Source organism: Staurois parvus, unplaced genomic scaffold, assembly GCF_062004578.1.
Source record: "Staurois parvus isolate SC_StPar_1 unplaced genomic scaffold, SC_StPar_1.0 ptg000604l, whole genome shotgun sequence".
NCBI lineage: Eukaryota > Metazoa > Chordata > Amphibia > Anura > Ranidae > Staurois > Staurois parvus.
Window position 1 is genome coordinate 8,045,080 of NW_028318400.1, and position 18,680 is coordinate 8,063,759.

The following is an 18,680-nucleotide window of genomic DNA, read 5'->3' on the forward strand; positions in this document are numbered from 1 at the left end:
GAACATCTTCCTTTCGGTCTATATTTGATTGATATTGGAGTCATAAAAAAAATTGGACCATTGTCAAAACAGGTTATTGCTTAATCAGCTAATACAGTTCTTTTTTTGTTGTTAAAATGCATTTATTTGGCTGCAATGAACAATTTTAAAATATTTTTGCTCAAGTTTCCATAAAACTTTTGCTGTTACCTGTTCAGCAGACAGATAGATTTCTGACTTTTATTTTCTTTCATGTTTTCATGGTGAGCCACAGTAGCAGCTTACAAGCAACAAAAAGTCAGTTTTTTAACAAGAGTCTGAGGATATACATTTACTTATTCAAGATCTAGGTATCCACTGTCAAATATCTGGGTCATGTTGATTATAACAGAAGTGGTTACATAATGGCAGAAAAAAGTACAGATAAATCATATTTTTTTCCTTGTTTTTCAGTATTTGTATTCTTTTCAGTTTATTGACAATCTACAAGACATTTTTATGACATACACAAGTAATTTATCCATAAATTCAGCTGCAAGCCACAACATTAATGAATACCTGTAGAACCAAACATTAAAAATTGCTTATTTGCATAACTTTAAAAGTCAAAGCAAAATAATTCAGTGCTAATAACTTTATCAGAATAAATATCTATACCTTCAACTTGCCAAAACATAAAATAGATAAAAAAAGAAGAAAAATGCATATAATAGTCCAAAAACACAAAAGTCACATCATTCAGAAAATGTCTTCAAATTCTATCTTCAGTGAGTTTTCCAACACATATGAGGTAAAAGTCACAAAAAAGCACTCCCAAATCTGAGTTTTTATTACTCGCCTTCATAAATAAACCTCTTATAACAGAAAAGATTTGTCATCAATAAAGGAAAAGGGGGAGGGGTCCATCTACTGTTTCTACCCAAAATGACAAGTGCGCACTGTTATCATAAAAATATAGTTCTAAATAAAATTATTCCACTCAGAAAAATACCGTGCTTCATTCAACCTACAAGTGCAATGGATTATTGCATTTGGTTGTTGTATGAAGCACAGTATTTTATGAGTGGAATATTTTTATATGACAACAGTGAGTGCTATGATGTATCTGTCTTTTTGAGGTATTTGGGAAGAAACAGTGGATGAGAATTATTTCAGGACTGAATGTTACAGTATTAGGGCTGCATTGTTATTTTGTTTAGACTTTTGAACTTGGGTGTGAAATACTTTCCAGTGCTGGCTAGCCTTATGTTATTGTGGTTAGGCAAAGTTGTGCACACAGTTTTTGATTCATGCCTGTTGTCCGCAATGTTATCTCCTTTGTCGTACAATTCAGTGCGACCCAAGTCAACTCTGATATTACATCAGTGTGAACCAGGCCTAATTGAAATAAAAGGGGTCTGGGTCCCCCAGTCAAGAAATTTACAAGTATGTAGAAATAACTAATATTAATATTAATATGTACTTCCATTTAAACTGTAGTCTAATATAATTTTGGCATTTTTCTGTATGTGAATAGTTAACCACTTGCCGACCAGCCACAGTAGATATACAGGGCGGCACCGCTGCACAAAATCACGCGCCCGTGGGTGTCAATCACTGGGTCCCGGCCGGTGATTACCCACTGGAGCCCGGCGATTACTGGCAAACACTGACGGGAGGACAGCTGCATTGTTTTTAATGCAGCTCTCCTCCCTGTTGGGTTGAGCACACTGATCTGGATGGATGAGCAGAGCCTTCCGGATCAGTGTACTTACAGTGAAGCACACCCCCCCGCCCCTTAGTGAAACACTCTCCTCACACAGTTAACCCTTTGATAGCCTTCTAATGTTAACCCCTTCCTCCCCAGTGGCATTAGTACAGTGTCAGTGGGTTTTTTTGGCACTGATCACTGTATTGGTGTCACTGGGAATGTCAGTGACCCCAAGTCAATTCCCCCCAGTGTCAGAATGTCCACCGCAGTCCCACAGTCTCGCCATAAGTTGCTGATCGTGGCCATAAGTTGCTGATCACCGCCATAAGTCTCTGATCGTCGCCATTATTAGAATAGAAAAAAAAATTCCAGTATATATACCGCCATTTGTAAATGCTATAACTTTCACGTAAACCAATTAATTTACATGTATTGGAATTTTTTTTTAGCAAAGACATGTCGCAGAATACATTTTGGCCTAAATTTATGATGAAATTTGATTTTAAAATTTTTTTACTGGACATATTTTATAGCAAAAAGTCCAAAATATTGTTTTTTGTTCTCAAAATTGTTGATCTTTTTTTGTGCACAACCGCACAATTGTCAGTTAAAGTAATGCAGTGCTGTAACACAAACCCCTTCTGTAACTGCTTCCTGACCGCCCTATAGTAGAAATACTGCTACAGGGCGGCACAGGTGCGCAAAATCACATATATATACGTGATTTGCGCTACCGTGGTTTTCACGCCCCTCCCAGATAGCATCAGATTGCCTTTCAGTACACCAGTAATCACATGCAACCCCTTGATTGCCAGGAACACGCTCATACACAATAAACCTCCATTGTTAGTATAGTGTCTGAATGGATCAATATCTTTGACCAGATTTGCACTATACCAGCGTTCACATTAGTATAGTGTCCCCAAAATGCAGTTTTAGCGGGATCAGCCCCGGCACCTGCCAGCACCAGCGTTTAGCCCCTACGCTTACCACCCCTTCTCCCCCAGCAAGTGTAGTGTCAGTAGGTCACTGTCACTTGATACATTGCACACAAAACTGCAGTGTTCGCAGAATCAGGCCTAATATCTGTTAGCACTTGTCAGTAAATTTTGATGACTCTCATATAGAGCAGAATGCCAGTACAAATGCCACGCTACCTTTCAGTCAACTGGTGAGCACCAGTGGCCTAGTACATCCTGGTCTTTCACATACCAGAACTGCAGTATCACTTGGTGATGTGGCTAGTCCCCTAAGTGCAGTACAAGCTGGTGCGGTGGCGAGCACAAGTATTGTCCCGCAACCACCAAGAATTCGCACACAGACCCATTGAATCCCTAGTGTCCTTTCGGATGTGCTTGCAAATCCTCATTGGCAGCCCACAAATTCTGCAGCACCTGTACTTCCCCCATTCACTGCCCAACCTGTAATGCAGGTGGAAACAGCAAATTTAACTACTCCCCTTGATCTTTTGGAGCTGTTTTTAATGGAAGATCTGTATGCATTGATTGTGGATCAAAACATTTTATATGCACAACAATTTATCACCGCCAACCCAAATTCAAACCTTGCCAGACCAGTCACATGGAAACTCATTACGGTTTCCAAATTTACATTTTTTGGGGGCCTAACCCCCAACATGGGTATTACTAAAAAAATGAATTGCGGTTGTATTGGTCTACAGACCCGATTCGTCATATGCCCGTGTTATCTGCTGCCATGGCCAGGCATAGATGTGAGAGTATAATGTATTTTATGCATTTCAATGACAATACACTCTGTCGTCCTCAAGGTGACCCTGAATTTGACCGGCTCCACAAACTTCTGCCCCTTGTAAATCACCTTAATCAAAAATTTGCAGATGTCTATACACCCTAGCAAAAAAATATGCGTTGATGAGTGCCTCATGTGCCCACCATTAGAAATATATTCTAATAGTGGGCATACCACACACTTTTTCTGCCAGAGATTTCTTCTCTTTTTTTCATTCAGCACACAGGCTGCATACAAAAAAAAAGAACATATATACCCAATAAGGACCAGCGATGAACTGGTACATCACTGGACTTTGGTTACACCAGGATGATGCCTACAGCTGCAGGCATCATCCTGGTATCGTTTTTTTCAGCCATTGATTGGCTTTCTTGTAAAAGCAATCCTAGTGGCTAATTAGCTGCAGGATTGCTTTTACAAGCAGCGGGAGATAATGCCCCCCTTCCCCGCTGCCTTCCACGACCTTCTTGGGCAGTCCCGTACCAACAGGGGAACCTGAGAATGCAGCCGGTGTTTCTGCCAGCTGACCATAGAGCTGATGGAGACCAGAATGGTGCCAATCATCTCTATAGTCTAAGAAATCGGAAGCTACGAGCATTTCATCACTTCAGTTTTGCAGGATATAAACAGCACCATTTGTAAATTGGGAAAGCATCTGATCACACCGATCTTGGTTTGATCAGATAATGTAAGGGCAGAGGCGATATCTAGAGTCTGATAGAACCCAGATTTCTCAAAAATGAATATATGACAATGCCCATTGAAGTTATAGGGGATATTTGCATTCCCTGTGATACCATTAAAAGTGATAAAAAAAAAAATGAAAGGTACAGTGTAAAATAATTAAAAAATTCAAAATAACTTTAAAAAAACCTCGCCCCTCCCATGCACGCACACCTGTGTGCACGGGCGTTGACCCTGTGCTGGTATGTAAACAGCGGTTGCACCATACATGTGAGGTATTGCCATGAACGTCATATCAAGGGCAGTAATTCTAACACTAGACCTCCTCTGTCAATCTAAAATGGTAGCTTTTAAAGGCTTTTAAAGTGTTGCCTATGGATATTAAAAATGTATGCAGTTTGTCGCCATTGCACGGGGTATGCACAGTTTTAAAGCATGTCATGTCTGGTATCTATTTACTCGGCATACCATCATCTTTTATATCTTACCAAATAATTGGCCAATATATTATGTTTTTGTGCATTAAAAGTAAAAAAAAGTGTATTTTTTAAAAAAAATAGCTTTTGAAAAATCACTGCGCGAGTACTATGTGCCATAAGAAATTGTAGTACCCACCATTGTATTCACTAGGGAGTGTAAAAATAATTTAAAAAAATCAAAATAGCTTAAAAAAAGCCCCTCGCCCCCCCCCCCACACGCGTGCACACCTGTGTGCGCGAGTGTTGACCCTGTGCCAGTATATAAACAGCGATTGCACCAAGCATGTGAGGTATTGCTGTGAATTTCAGATCAACGGCAGTAATTCTAACACTAGACCTCCTCTGTAAATCTAATATGGTAGCTTTTAAAGTCTTTTAAAACATTGACAATGGATATTAAAAAACATATGCAGTTTGTAGCCATTGCAAGATGCATGAGCAATTTTAAAGCATGTCATGTTTGGTATCTATTTACTCGGCATACAATAATTTTTTATATTTTACCAAATAAGTGGCCAATATATGGTGTTTTTGTGCATTAAAAGTAAAAAACGTGTATTTTTTTAAAATTGTGTTTGAAAAATCGCTGCTCAAGTACTATGTGAGATAAAAAATTGCAGCACCCACCATTTTATTCACTAGGATGTCTGCGTTAAAAAAATATATAATGTTTGGGGGTTTAAATTAATTTCCTGGGGGTGTCTACTTTCCAAAAGGGGTCAATTGGGGGGTTTGGTGCTATCCTGGCATTTCAGGGCCTTCGAAACTGTGATAGGTAGTGAGGAAGTGAAATGACGTTACGCACCTTCAGGCTTTCAAAGTAGTCATTGGATTACAGGCTTTTGTATGTGGCTAGGCTCCCAAAAAGTCTCACACATGTGGTATCCCCATACTTGGTATAAGTAGCAAAATGTACTTTGTGTAAAAAAAAAATAAATGTTTTTGTAATTTTCCAGAAACTTGTGAAAAAAAAAAATCTTCCATGGACTCAATATGCCTCTCAGCAGATAATGTGTCTACTTTCCGAAATGGGATCATTTGAGGGTATTTGTACTATCCTGATATTTTAGCACCTCAAGAAATGTGATGGGCAGTCAGAAAGTAAAAGCTGTGTAAATTCCATTATCTATATCATAGTTTGTAGATGCTATAACTTTCACACAAAGCAATAAATATACACTTATTGGGATTTTTTTAACCAAAAACATGTAGCAGAATACATTTTGGCCTAAATTTATGATGAAATTTTAGTTTTAGTGGATTTTTTTTATGACAGAAATGAGAAAATATAATTTAAAAAAAAATTTTTCTTTTAAAATTTTTGTTTATAGCGCAAAAAATAAAAAGCGCACAGGTGATCAAATACCACTAAAAGAAAGCTCTATTTGTGTGGAAAAAAAAGGACAATTTCATTTATGTACCATGTTGCATGACTGCACAATTGTCAGTTAAAGTAGTGCAGCGCTGGCTGTATAGTAAAAAATGGCGTAAATTGAAGTACGGTATCTATACCATAGTTTGTAGACGCTATAACTTTAACACAAAGCAATCAATGTAGCAGAATACATTTTGGCCTAAATTTATAACTAACTTTGAGTTTACTATATATTTGTTATAGCTGAAAGTAAAAAATATATTTTTTCTTCAAAATTTTTGGTCTTTTTTTGTTTATAGCACGAAAAATAAAAAGCGCACAGGTGATCAAATACCACCGAAAGAAAGCTCTATTTGGGTGAAAAAAGGACATAAATTTTGTTTGGGTACAGCATTGCATTTCTGCGCAATTATCAGTTGAATTAGTGGAGCGCTGAGTAGCAAAAAGAGTCCTGGTCATTAAGGGGGTAAATCCTCCGGAGGGCAAGTGTTTAAACAAAATATACTCTGCACAACTCAATTAGTGCTTACAATAATTAAACCAATGGTGCAATCTTATTTATTGAAGTAATTAATGTTGCTGCTCACACTGATTGACGCATATGAGGTTGTAATTTAGTTTTAAGTTGCACAGCACTATTTGATAGGGAATCTACAGTTTACATGCACCAAACCTTATGTGGTTTTTAAAGGTGAAATATAAATTTTGCCCAGTTTTTCACTTATGATTCCTTCTTAAATATAATGCATTTTATTTGTGTAAAATACAATGTGCATTTCAAAAGTGGCAAACATTTCTTATATACTGTTCACCCTTTCCAACAAACAACACATTTAAATTAGTATAGTTCCTGTGGGATATACATAGAATTACACTGAAGCTCCAGTTAGTATCGGTTTGCATTCCTTTTAAGTTTGTCCTCAAGAGCAAATTCTTTTCTGATACATATTCATGCATTATAGGCTACTTTAACCTTGACTTGTTATCTAAAAATATTAGTTACAACATGCACACTACTTTATGATGAATCTATTGTTTTATGACTCACATTCATTCAATCTGTTCTTTTTCAACCTTGCTCTCTCTGTTATTACCGTTATATTTAAACCATGGATGTCAAATATAGATTTCTGAAGGTAAATTTCTTTGCTAGAATTAATCATAAGGTAAATTATAGCACTATAAGCTCCTATTTGAATAGTTTGAATATCTTACATTTCTAAGGAAAGAATAGCCATTGATCACAAGTAACTATTTCAAGGTATAATTGCTAATACATTGACTGGCATATTCAGTGCAAAGGCAATGTGAAGCACCTGTTAACCCATAGCATCCACACTGAACTCCCAGTTAATTTGTCTAGCTTTAGCAAACTTAAAGAGTATCTAAATAAAAAAATAAGCATTTAATATGTTGCAGCTTACCAGTCTTTAGGTGTGGTGGTAGTATCTTAGAAATCATAGTAGCAGCATTGTTTTGGTGGGAGAAAAAATTATTGTATGCAAATGGAGAGAGACAGAAAGTGGGGGCAATAGATAGAGCACTGTAGTAAGAGCTAAAAAAGTTTCATAGAATTTCAGAGCAGTGAACACAATGGGGTTGATTTACTAAAGGTAAATATATTGTGCACTGCAAGTACACCTGCACGTGCACTGCAAGTGCAGATGCTTAATTTCCGAGGAGAAGCTCTGAAATGAGGTGAAGGTCTTCTCATTTCTTTTATCCAATCATGTGCAAGCAAAAAATGCTGTTTTTTTATTTTCCTTGCATATTCCACTCAGATGTAAAGCAACTGCACATTCATTGCACTTGCAGTGCACTTCCAACTGCACTTGGAGTGCAGTTGCAGTGCACAGTCCTTTTGCCTTTAGTAAATCAACTCAAATGTGTTGTCAGCTCAAAGAGGAAATTAAAATCATGCTGGATTTCTGGTAGTTCAACAGTTATAGTTATTTTTTGTACTTGCAATATTTATTTTATGGAGACATGTGCATGTATAGCAGAAAGGTACTGAATGTTTTATTTTCTGCTCTGAAATATGGTTTCAGTATTCATTGCTTATTGGGCCTTGCCCATTGTTCACATTGTATTTCTTCCTATTCTGTGCCTGCGTGGGTTTCCTCCGGGTACTCCAGTTTCCTCCCACACTCCAAAGACATGCTGGTAGGTTAATTGGCTCCTGTCTAAATTGGCACTAGTATGTGTATGTATGAATGTGAGTTAGGGACCTTAGATTGTACACCCCTTGAGGGTTAGGGACTGATGTGAATGTACAATATATATATATGTAAAGCGCTGCGCAAAGTGATGGCGCTATATAAGTACCTGAAATAAATAAATAAATATTCTGGATTATTAGTCACACTGCTAGCAAACTGATAATATCGTTCATCAATCTTTACCTGATGGACTGCATTGTCATAATTCCATTTAGGACTGATGGCTTTAAATTGAAGGGAGGTAAAACACATTTAAAATAAGTGCATCCTAATTTAATGTGTTAATTGTATACCTAATTAGCACATAAAAGCATATTATACCCTACCACAAGTAGGACAGATGTCTCACTTACTTTGATAATTTAGCAGTATTTCTGCCTAAGAATTAGCATGAAAGGTTAAAATAAAGTACTTCTATGTATGCTTTCAGTGTATCTTAAACTATAGCACAATAATATGTGCTATTATTAGCCATACTTTCGAAGTTCGAGAAATTGCTAGAGAAGATACATAATCATTGATTTCAGAATTGGTTGTTAACCATTTACAGATTTAAAAAACAATGAAGTACACGCCACCTTGATAACAGACTAATTGCCTCCTTGCTACTAGTTTTGAAAATAGATATAGAATAGTTAGAATCAGTAAATGTGTCCAAAATCAGTAATACAACGTTTAGCAACTAGGGGGGGCATCTGAACTTGGCAATAGAAACAAAATATTTTTATGAAACTCCAAGAGTGATGTTTACACACACATCCCTCTGGCATCTAGTAGTTTTTTTCCATATTCCCTTGAGTTTAGTGCTTTGTATATCAGTACACCCTTTGCAGCTAGGGTTTTGTGGGACTTAGAAATCTTAGAAACACAACTGAAAAATTAATGCGGGTAAAGAAGAACCCTCTTCATTAATTTGTAAAGAAGGTACAATAGTGTTCCCAGTCTGCTGCCACTGGCTACCAACTTAAGAACAGGACTGGACCAGGCAAGGGTGCCCTCGGTCACCCTTACTTTTCGCTTTGGCGGTTATGATTCGACAATCTCTGGATATAGCGGGGCTCCAACGGGGAGATAGAGGATAAAATTTCTCTCTATGCAGATGACACTTTGTTATATTTAGGAGACACAGTTGGTTCCTTGGAGTCTGTCGTGTGACTTATAGAAAAGTTTGGACAGTACTCTGGTTTTACTATTAATTAGCATGAATCAGCTCTTCTCCCACTAGATCCGTTGCCTCAAGTCTTACCGGCTGAGGCATCTCAGGTGGAAGTGGTTACTTTCTTCAAGTACTTGGGAATAGTTGTTATGTTGATGACTATATTCAACTGAACCTTAAACCCCTTTTGCATAAATTTAAACACAAATGCGCTAGTTGTTGCAAATTACTGCTCTCTGTAAGTGGGAGAGTTAATCTTATTAAAATTAAAAATAAATAAGTGATGTTTTTTATTTTTAATTTGCTTTACTATTGTTGGAAAACAATTTGATGTTAGCAGCAGCCACTATCATCATACTGTTTTTATTTTCCTTTCTGCTTGTGTGTGTTTTTTTTTTTCCTCTCTCTCTCATTATTGAGGTAGCGCAGGGGTTTCACTCCTATATTCAATCCTATTAAAATGGTGTGAGATCCCCAGTTACTATACATATTACATAACTGCCCAGTTTGGATACCACACTACTTGTTCAAACATATAGACTCTCAATATCGTACACTAATTTGGAGGAATGGTGTAGCTCAAATTAAACTGGAAACATTACAACTCCCTAAGGATCAGGGTGGCATGGCTGTCCCTCATTCCCTGACATATTTCTAGCTGCTCAGCTGCAATATCTAACAGGATAATATGTGTCATCCACGCCTGATCCCTCCGGGGACTATTGTTCATACCCTTGCGGATTTCTCTGCTTTTTCTCAATTGGAAATGGGTCTTCCCACAGTCCCACCCCATTGCCCTACAATCCACTTGCTAATGAAGCTCTGGAGTGAAGTTAAAAATAATTTGAGCATTACTGGCTTTTTTACCTATACACCCGTCTGGCATAACCATTTTTTAGTGAGGTTGAGAAGCTCTCTATTATAAAAAAAGAAAGGAAGGCGCCACTAAGTGTGGTATAGATAATTTATTAGTGAACAATAAATAAATTGCACTTACAAGATAAATAGTTAAAAAGACTCATTGTGTGGTATTTTAAGATGCAGGTGAGACATCCAGCCATCCAGCAGCAGCTCAGTCTATAAGATCAGCCTAACTTTTCCCTAAGGATTATGGCTGGGGTTAAAAACCTTTCACAGTTGTTTGAAGGATCTGAGGTAAAAACTTGCTCAACTACAGGCAGAGTTTCTCCTACCTTGTCAATGCTATTATCAATATCTACAATTGTGTCACCCTCTCCGAATCCAGAGAAGGCACTCTGTCTTGCAGATTAGTGACTCTGAATTCTCTACCTCCCTTTTCCACAAAACTGATAAAAAGGGTATTATTTCTCGGTTATACAAACAACTGCTAGTCCATTTACAAGCACCTTATTTCTTGCCATGCCGGGGGAAATGGGAAGCAGACATTGGACCAATTGATGGGGAATGTTGGGAGCAAGTACTTACAGCCTGACCTATGGTGTCAGTATCATCAGCTCACAAATTATCTCACTTGCTTATACTTCATCGCACCTATAGGACACTGATACAGCTTCATGCTTGGGGTAAGTGGGACTCCCTTATATGCCCTAAGTGTCAGGCCCCCCCCCGGTGATCTACTGCATATGCTGCGGAAATGCTCTAAATTAGTGCTCTATTGGATTAATGTGGTCCAGGTCATTAATAAAGTACAACTGAACTTGCACCCATTGACCTGCCTACTTGGCAGTTTAGAAGAGGAACTATATCCTCCTCCAATGTATGTGGCCCTCATTGGGCTATTGTACCTGGCCAGGAAACTGATAGCATGGTATTGGTTGTCTTCCCAGGTGCCAACCTGCCAACAATGGATTTAACAGGTTAATCTGATCCTTATTTGTGAAAAAAACACATTATCATAGAAACGCACCCAAAAAATTCATGAATATTTGGCAATGCTGGTTAGATACTCCAGGACAACAGATTGCTACAACTTTGATTGACTACTCCTGTGGAGAGTCCTTATGACTGGTGTAGCAATCTAGTATGACTTCAGAGTGGGCTTACACAATACTTTATCCCTGATTCCCCTCTTTTGGAAGGCCTGTGTAAGGGTGTCGTATTCTGGTGTGGTTAATGCTCACTCTGAATTGTTTAATTGTTTTTCTATTTTTTGTACATACAATATAACAATGTTACTGGGGTTTACTTATGCCGTAACTGGTCTGGAGAATAATAGAAGAAAATGAACAATATTCCTTTTATAGTTTTATATATCTTCACTTATGTTGTTGGTTACTGTTGGAAAGCATGTACCCTTTAAACTATTAACTATTTTGGGGGTTTACATTTAATTTCTCTGTACTAAATGGCACATTGTTTAAAAAAAAATGTTCTAAATAAAAAAAAAAACTGGACTGAGTAAGAGCTTACAGAGTTCAAGGGGATCACCTCACAAGGGTCATTGTGAATCCATGGCCAGTGCTAACCCACTAGTGGCCCAGGGGCGGACTGACAACTCATGGGGCCCCCGGGCAATAAGGGATCATGGGGCCCCTGTGTCCTTGCCCAAACTAAAAAAACCCTATGAAAAAGGTACCAGGGGCATCTCATGGGACCCCCTACTGTCCCAGGCCCTCGGGCAGTGCCCCAGTTTCCAAATGGTCAGTCCACCCCTGCAGTCACCACATTATAATAGTAACAAAGATAAAATAGTAAAGTTTGCAGCTCATATCTGCAGTCCTTTCCTTCAAATTAGGACTGAATCTGAATAGTGCTTGTGAGGAAATAAAAAAGTAGAGTTATTTTTGACAGCACCTTGATACATGTGGCCCACTTAACTCCTATATGCTTACAACACACATGACTGTTAACCAACTTCTCTGGATGATGCACATCAATCAAAACATTATGTGTGGCTTACCTTAGCACACAACACAGTAAGTGCCATGAAATAATGATGTAAAGGTGTACAGTTGCAGACAGACATGGTTTATTCAGTGATAAAAAGGTACAGTGTTATGTTTGCTACAAAAATATTTACCTATATTTTAACAGTACAGTTCGGATTATATGAACTGCAGTTGTCTTATACAATCAACCTTCATTCTAGATTTATTGGTTCTATTTTGTATCCAAGAAACATTTCAAGGGAGATATTATGCATTTCTACTACTGCAGTATAAAATATGATGGACATGTGAATCTTTCAGAATTTATTCATTTTTAATGTTATATTTTATTCAGTGTTTCACAGTATCCTAAATTAGTTGTATTTTTATGAAACATGTAGAAATATATTATTTTCAACTAGCACTCTCATTTCACAGAGAAATAAATAAATTCCTGTAGCATTTTAAATCTATTCCAAAGAACGATAGCAGAGTTCAGCATAGCAGTGACCTGCAGTATTAAGAATAGAGAAAATGGAACAGCAATAACTACATGTTAGATCTAGTACTGACTGAAGTGTTGAAATAACAGTACAGAGCAACCTCTAATAATGTTAGCGAGGTTGAACTGAAATTTCAATAATTCACTGAATATATTGCATTCACAGATACCAAACTATAACATTCCAAGATCTACAATGCCATTAATTATTAATAATTCTTGCTCAAAATTAATGCATGTTTATGTTGTAATTATTTTTAAACACGTGGTTATAAATGCTAGTTTGCATGAATTTAAATTAAATTATATAAATATAAAATATATAAATATATATAAATATATTTGCCACATAAAGAAAGATATCTTGCCCATCTTTGTACCTTCATTGACTTATCACCAGTAGCATTATATTATTAGGATTTAAAAAAAAAAACACTCTTTACTGGAAATCTTCTCCTTGGGCCAGAAAACAGTATACTCTTCCCAGAACCTTCAGCTCTCAGAAAGTTAACAGTCTAATTGTTATTTGTATCCTACATGAAAGTGAAAGTATTTGTCCTTGTATACAAAGCTACCTTCAGTTTTCATTCTTCATTAACCACTTCCAGTGCTTAAAATATACTTGTAAATTTTTACAATGGTATAGAAATACAAATGGCGCAAAGAAGGAGAATTCAGAGTCTATGTGCAAAAAGTCTATAGTCCATGTGGGATCCGATTGTCAAAGTATATCTCTGAATCAGTGGCAGCTTTCCCAGAAATAAGCCAACTCTGTTCTAGAGACACACAAGAGAGAATGAAGCACAATCTAAGTGCAGATAGTTAAAGTATTTAATCAACGGTAATAAAAAGTTACATGACTATAAGAAAGACACGATTGTAGTAATCAATCAACAGAAGCCTCCTGGTTCTTAGACATTTCCAGGATTCCGATCCCTGGCTCACTACACACCGCTCCCAGCCACTCCATTGGAATAGGTGGATTCCACAGGATGGAGAAAATGAGGCTTTTGTTGATCGATTATTACAAGCATGTCTTTCTTATATTCTTGTAAGTTTTTATTCTCATTGATTAATTAAAGACTTTAACTCTCTGCACTTAGCTGGCGCTTCCTTCTCTCTTGTCCGTACATTTTTACAGCCTGTGACTGACTTTTAGGTAAAAGTGATCTGAGTGGTTTCACAGTTACCCAATCATTTTTACAGGGCTTCTGCTGACACCTACCACTATTCCTGGCATCTTCGATTCCACCGGGGAGCCAAGGACCATTGGAAACAGTTGGTTCGGCTAAGCACAGAGGAGAAGAAGGAACATCTATTTCTTCTCCTTCTCTGTGAATAATGATCCTGAAACTGAGGAGGATTTTTTCACTTGCAGTTTTGATTCACGGTTTCCTCAGAGGCAATAAAGTTAATAAAAGGCAATATAAAATAAAATAAAGGCAATAAAAAAAAAATAAAGAAAAACTGTATAAACAAATAAATAAATAAAAAAAGCAGCCCCATCCCCCCATGCTAATGCTCAAATGTAAAGGTACATGTAGGTTCCACACCCATATGTAAATGTTAATTGAACAACACCTGAGGTATCACCACAAATGTCAGAGTGAGAAAAATAATTTGAGAGAGCTCATAACATATAAACTTTTAAAAAGTTACTCATGATGATTTTTAGGTACCATAGTTTATTGCAATTTTACAGGTATGAAGAATTTTAAATATTGGCATGTTTGGTATTTATTTACTCAGTGCAACAATATCTGTTATATTTTACCAAAGTTCCCAAACAATTTGGTATGAGTATGAGTGCACTGAAATGCATTTAAGTGTTTTTTTTGCCTGAAAATTTGCATTTGATAAACAAATGCACAAATATCATGCAACATAAAAAAAATTGCAAAAACTACCATTTTATTATGTGGGTCCTCTTTTTCAGAAAATATATAATATTTTGGATTTTTAAGTAAGTTTCTAGCAAAAAATGCTGAATTTTACATCTATGTGATAAATTTCCTTGTGCAGCAAGTGGTTATGATAGGCTAAAAATTGGCTTAGTGGAGCCCGTTTATTCTCTACATAAACTCTATTCTAACCCAAAAATATTCAGCTTTGGAAAAAAACCATTGTCTTGGCTCTATTTCAAAACTGCATCTCTTCTACTTAGAATAGTTTCTTGTTTCATCAGGCATCAACACACTTTGCTTCTGAAAGGCATTTTATGCCAATTTCTCAGTACAAATTTAAGATTAATGGAAACAGAGTACAATGCTCTAATGTGGAGATAAGTGTAGTAGCTTATAAGTTAAAGTACAATTTATTTCCCCATTACTGATTGAGAAAAAAAATTGCCTCTTAACTTCACTATACTTAAATAATGAAAAGATGGAAGGCTCCCAACAAAGCTATGGGGGCTGTAGAATGTGTGTGGCCCAAGAGAGTGACTGTCAATTAGTAAGGATTAAGGACAGTAAGTAATGTGTGGATTTTCTCAACAGGGTGTTGAAGCAGAACACATCTCTCATTTGGTTAAGAATGGATTAAGGCAGAATGGTGCCCATTGTTTTCAATGACACATCCCATAAGGCATTACCTATCTAGAAGTGCTTCCTCTCTTGTGACATGAGAGGCAGGTGCACAGTTTTGACCAATTGTGTTATCCCCTTGGTTTACTGAAGAAGCATATAGCTATTGGGTAACGTCCCTGAAATTCCACCAGCTCCAAGTTTTCTTCCTAGGCTGCCTTGTGGATAGCTAGGCTCTGTTTTGCTTATGCAAATTTAAAAGTGTGGTTCACTAAATAAGAAACATGTAATATGAAAATATATGAAAAAAACATAGAAGCCATAAGAGAATGGTTTGAATGGGTTTAAAAATGAAGCCATCGACCAAAAAAAAAATAATAAAGCTAAGAACAGTAGCTAGTAGCATAAAATGCCTGCTGAATTCCTCGCCCAAAGTCCAAGGCTGCCACAAAGATTCTGCAATGTTTCTGTTTCATGAGAGAGGAGATTATCCTCCTTTATCTGACTATACAATGATCATTGCATTGGTATGTGGAGACCAGAGGATCATGTCTATTTTTATGTATATAGTAGTCTCCAGCAAGTTGCTATTTGCATAGTAGTATCAGAATTTACTAAGCAGAACCAAGGCAAAACTTTTTGCAGCTGCAGATATGTGAGATTAGATTATACTGTTAGCTACCCGATGATGTTAACTATGGTATTTAGATTTTGCCAGATGGTTTCATATAGAAAACTATAAATGTTGACATTGCAATACACTGAATAAATACTCTTTCAGAGACATTATGTAGCAATCTAATATGCTATTAGAATTCAAATTTCATTGTTTTCAGCAAGAAATCAAAACTTTAATTTACAAAATTGTACATTCATTTATATTTAACTGCACAAATTGTTTTACTTTTTGTAAAGAAACATTCATGTCAAACAGTTCATTTTAAAGACAAGTCAAAATGTTGAGAAAAAATGGAATCTGTGAGCTGATGGTTATTTCCTCTGATGTTTTACTTTCAGCTCACAGCTGTAGATGCAGATGAAGGAACTAATGGGCAGATCACATATGAAATCCTAGCTGGAGCTCAGGGGCAGTTTGTCATCAATAACAAGTCTGGTGTCATCAGCATTAGTCCAGGAGTCACACTGACAGTTGGGGAGTCATATGCTCTAACGGTAAAAGCATCTGATAATGCCCCTCTTGCTCAAAGAAGGTATGTATAAAATACATTATCGAGCATTCTATTTCTAAAAGCTGCATAGAAAAACTACTGTTGGTAAATAAAATATATTAATAAATGCATAGTGCAGTGCTACAAATAAAAAAATGTGCAATCTCAATTTTGAAATAAACAAAACTCTGTGTTGTATATCAAATAAAAAAATGTCCCAACTGTGTCCATCCTGCCATAGTGTCCAACAATAGTAGCCAGCATGGATGAATGCCAGTTGCTCTGATAGCCCTTTTTTCCATTGTGTAATGTCTTGAAACCTTTCACCATTTTAGTCATGGATTGCTCCTAGATTTTTGGGAAAGAAGTATGAATGCAGAAAATGAATACATGAAGTGACATATTGCACTTCATGGTCTTGTATGCTGTTATAATTTTGAAAGCCAGCTGAGTCTAATTTGGTGCTCTGTAGTTCTTGAATGCTTTCCAGGCAATTTAGACTGCCCCCTTAACCGATCTTCGAACCACATGAACACTGCTCAGTCATTGCAAACAGCAATCTATTCTGATGTTTTACTTGTTTTTATCAGGCTGTGGATGGCTACTGATATTCTGCTGTAAAAATAAAAACCTAAATATTTTTATCTTACTTGGATTCTATCTGCATTGTTTATTTCAGGAGTTCTATCACTACTGTTTATATTGAAGTACTCCCACCAAACAATCAGAGTCCTCCTCGCTTTCCACAATTGATGTACAACCTTGAAATCAGTGAAGCCATGCGTATAGGTGCTAATCTTTTAAATCTTCAGGTATTGACTATATATCTGTGCCATGTAATGTGCATTTGCTTTTGTTTTGCTTAGAAGTCAATAGAAAAATCCAGAATATTACTCAGAATATTGTTTTTTTTTTTCAAAATACTTTGATGAAATCCATATGAATACAAGGAGAAAGTCCATACAAACTGTTCTTGGTGATAATGAATCCCATTTCAACCATTTTGCAAGGTCAAAATGGTTAAGTCCATGGAGCAGTGACAGATTGTTACGTGGATGTATCCTCTGGTCAGTGGGGCAGAAATATTGTACTGCATGCTGCCATAAAATAAATATGAAGTGCTCTATGACAAATGTATTTAGGGATGTTTCAAACACTCACTAATAACTACAAAATTAGCACATTTACAATAACAGTGTGCTAAATCTCCTGGATTTTCTCAGCTCTTATCTTCAGGGCAGTTATGATCCATAAAGACCACCTATTATTTACCTGCCTATTTTTATACATTAATAATTCTTAAAATATTATAAACTTTTTATAACTCCATTCAAAATGTTTGATGAAAATAGGCTTTAATAAAACTGCACTTACTATGACAGCAGCTTATATGAGCCTAGCAACTGCAACAGTTCTTTTTATTTGTTAGAATAAGCTAATTATGGCAGAATGCATGCTGTTTCTGTCACATTTATTTTGAAGTTAGAAGAGTTTAAAGAAAAGGAGCTCATTTTAAAAGCAATAGCATTTCTCACTACAAATATGAACAGTAAAGGGGAAATTAAGACGTTTGACATATTTTGCTACTATAATACAAAAAAAATAATGTTCTTGTTTCTATGTCCTTTTCATTTATACAAAATTTTATGATTTTTATTATTTTCTGTCTATGGTTCCTAATGAAGACTGAAGAAAGATAATGTTACAAGACACATGATAAACCCACTCCAGATGTGATTCACTTTTTTAATTTCCCTATCACCTAGAAATATTGATATAAAACTAACCATGAATCAATTGTCTAGTCAGATGAATAAGTTAAATAGCATTTTTCTGTTTTGCCAAAGTATATAACAGCTGATTTGTCCAGAAAAATAATGTAGTTCATAAACCACTGGTACTTTCCTTCTTAACTTGCCTGAATAATCCACAATTTAGATGGATCTATATCCAAATATTTAAGTGAACCAATAATATTCCAACTCTTCTGATGTAATCATCACTACCTATTGTACTTGTAAAACTTCAGGGGGGATTTTGATAAGGGACAGTTTAAGTGTAAAAGCTGCTTCCTGGCATCCTGTTAATAACACTAGTTATTGCAATAAGAGTGATTTTTTTTAAAGATTTTGTCATCTGTACCTAAATCCAGATTAAGCCTTGATTGCCCTAATTTACGAAAGACAGATTAAGAATCCGTTACTGTGGCAATTCACAATACATGCACTGGTGCAATGTGGTGCAATTTATTCTGGCCAACAGATGTGTGCTGCTGTTCAACACTTG

At 36.4% G+C, this 18,680-nt stretch overlaps 1 protein-coding gene across 1 annotated transcript in view; it reads left to right on the forward strand.

Annotated features, from left to right (window-relative positions):
* The window catches only part of PCDH15 (protocadherin related 15), a gene marked incomplete at its 3' end in the record, with an annotated part of 1,039,494 nt that overhangs the window by 837,440 nt on the left and 183,374 nt on the right, over positions 1–18,680 (forward strand). The window contains exons 16-17 of the mRNA XM_089692803.1: positions 16,243–16,436; positions 17,074–17,206. Coding sequence (XP_089548929.1) covers positions 16,243–16,436; positions 17,074–17,206 — 327 coding nt within the window. The remainder of the gene's footprint in view (positions 1–16,242; positions 16,437–17,073; positions 17,207–18,680) is intronic.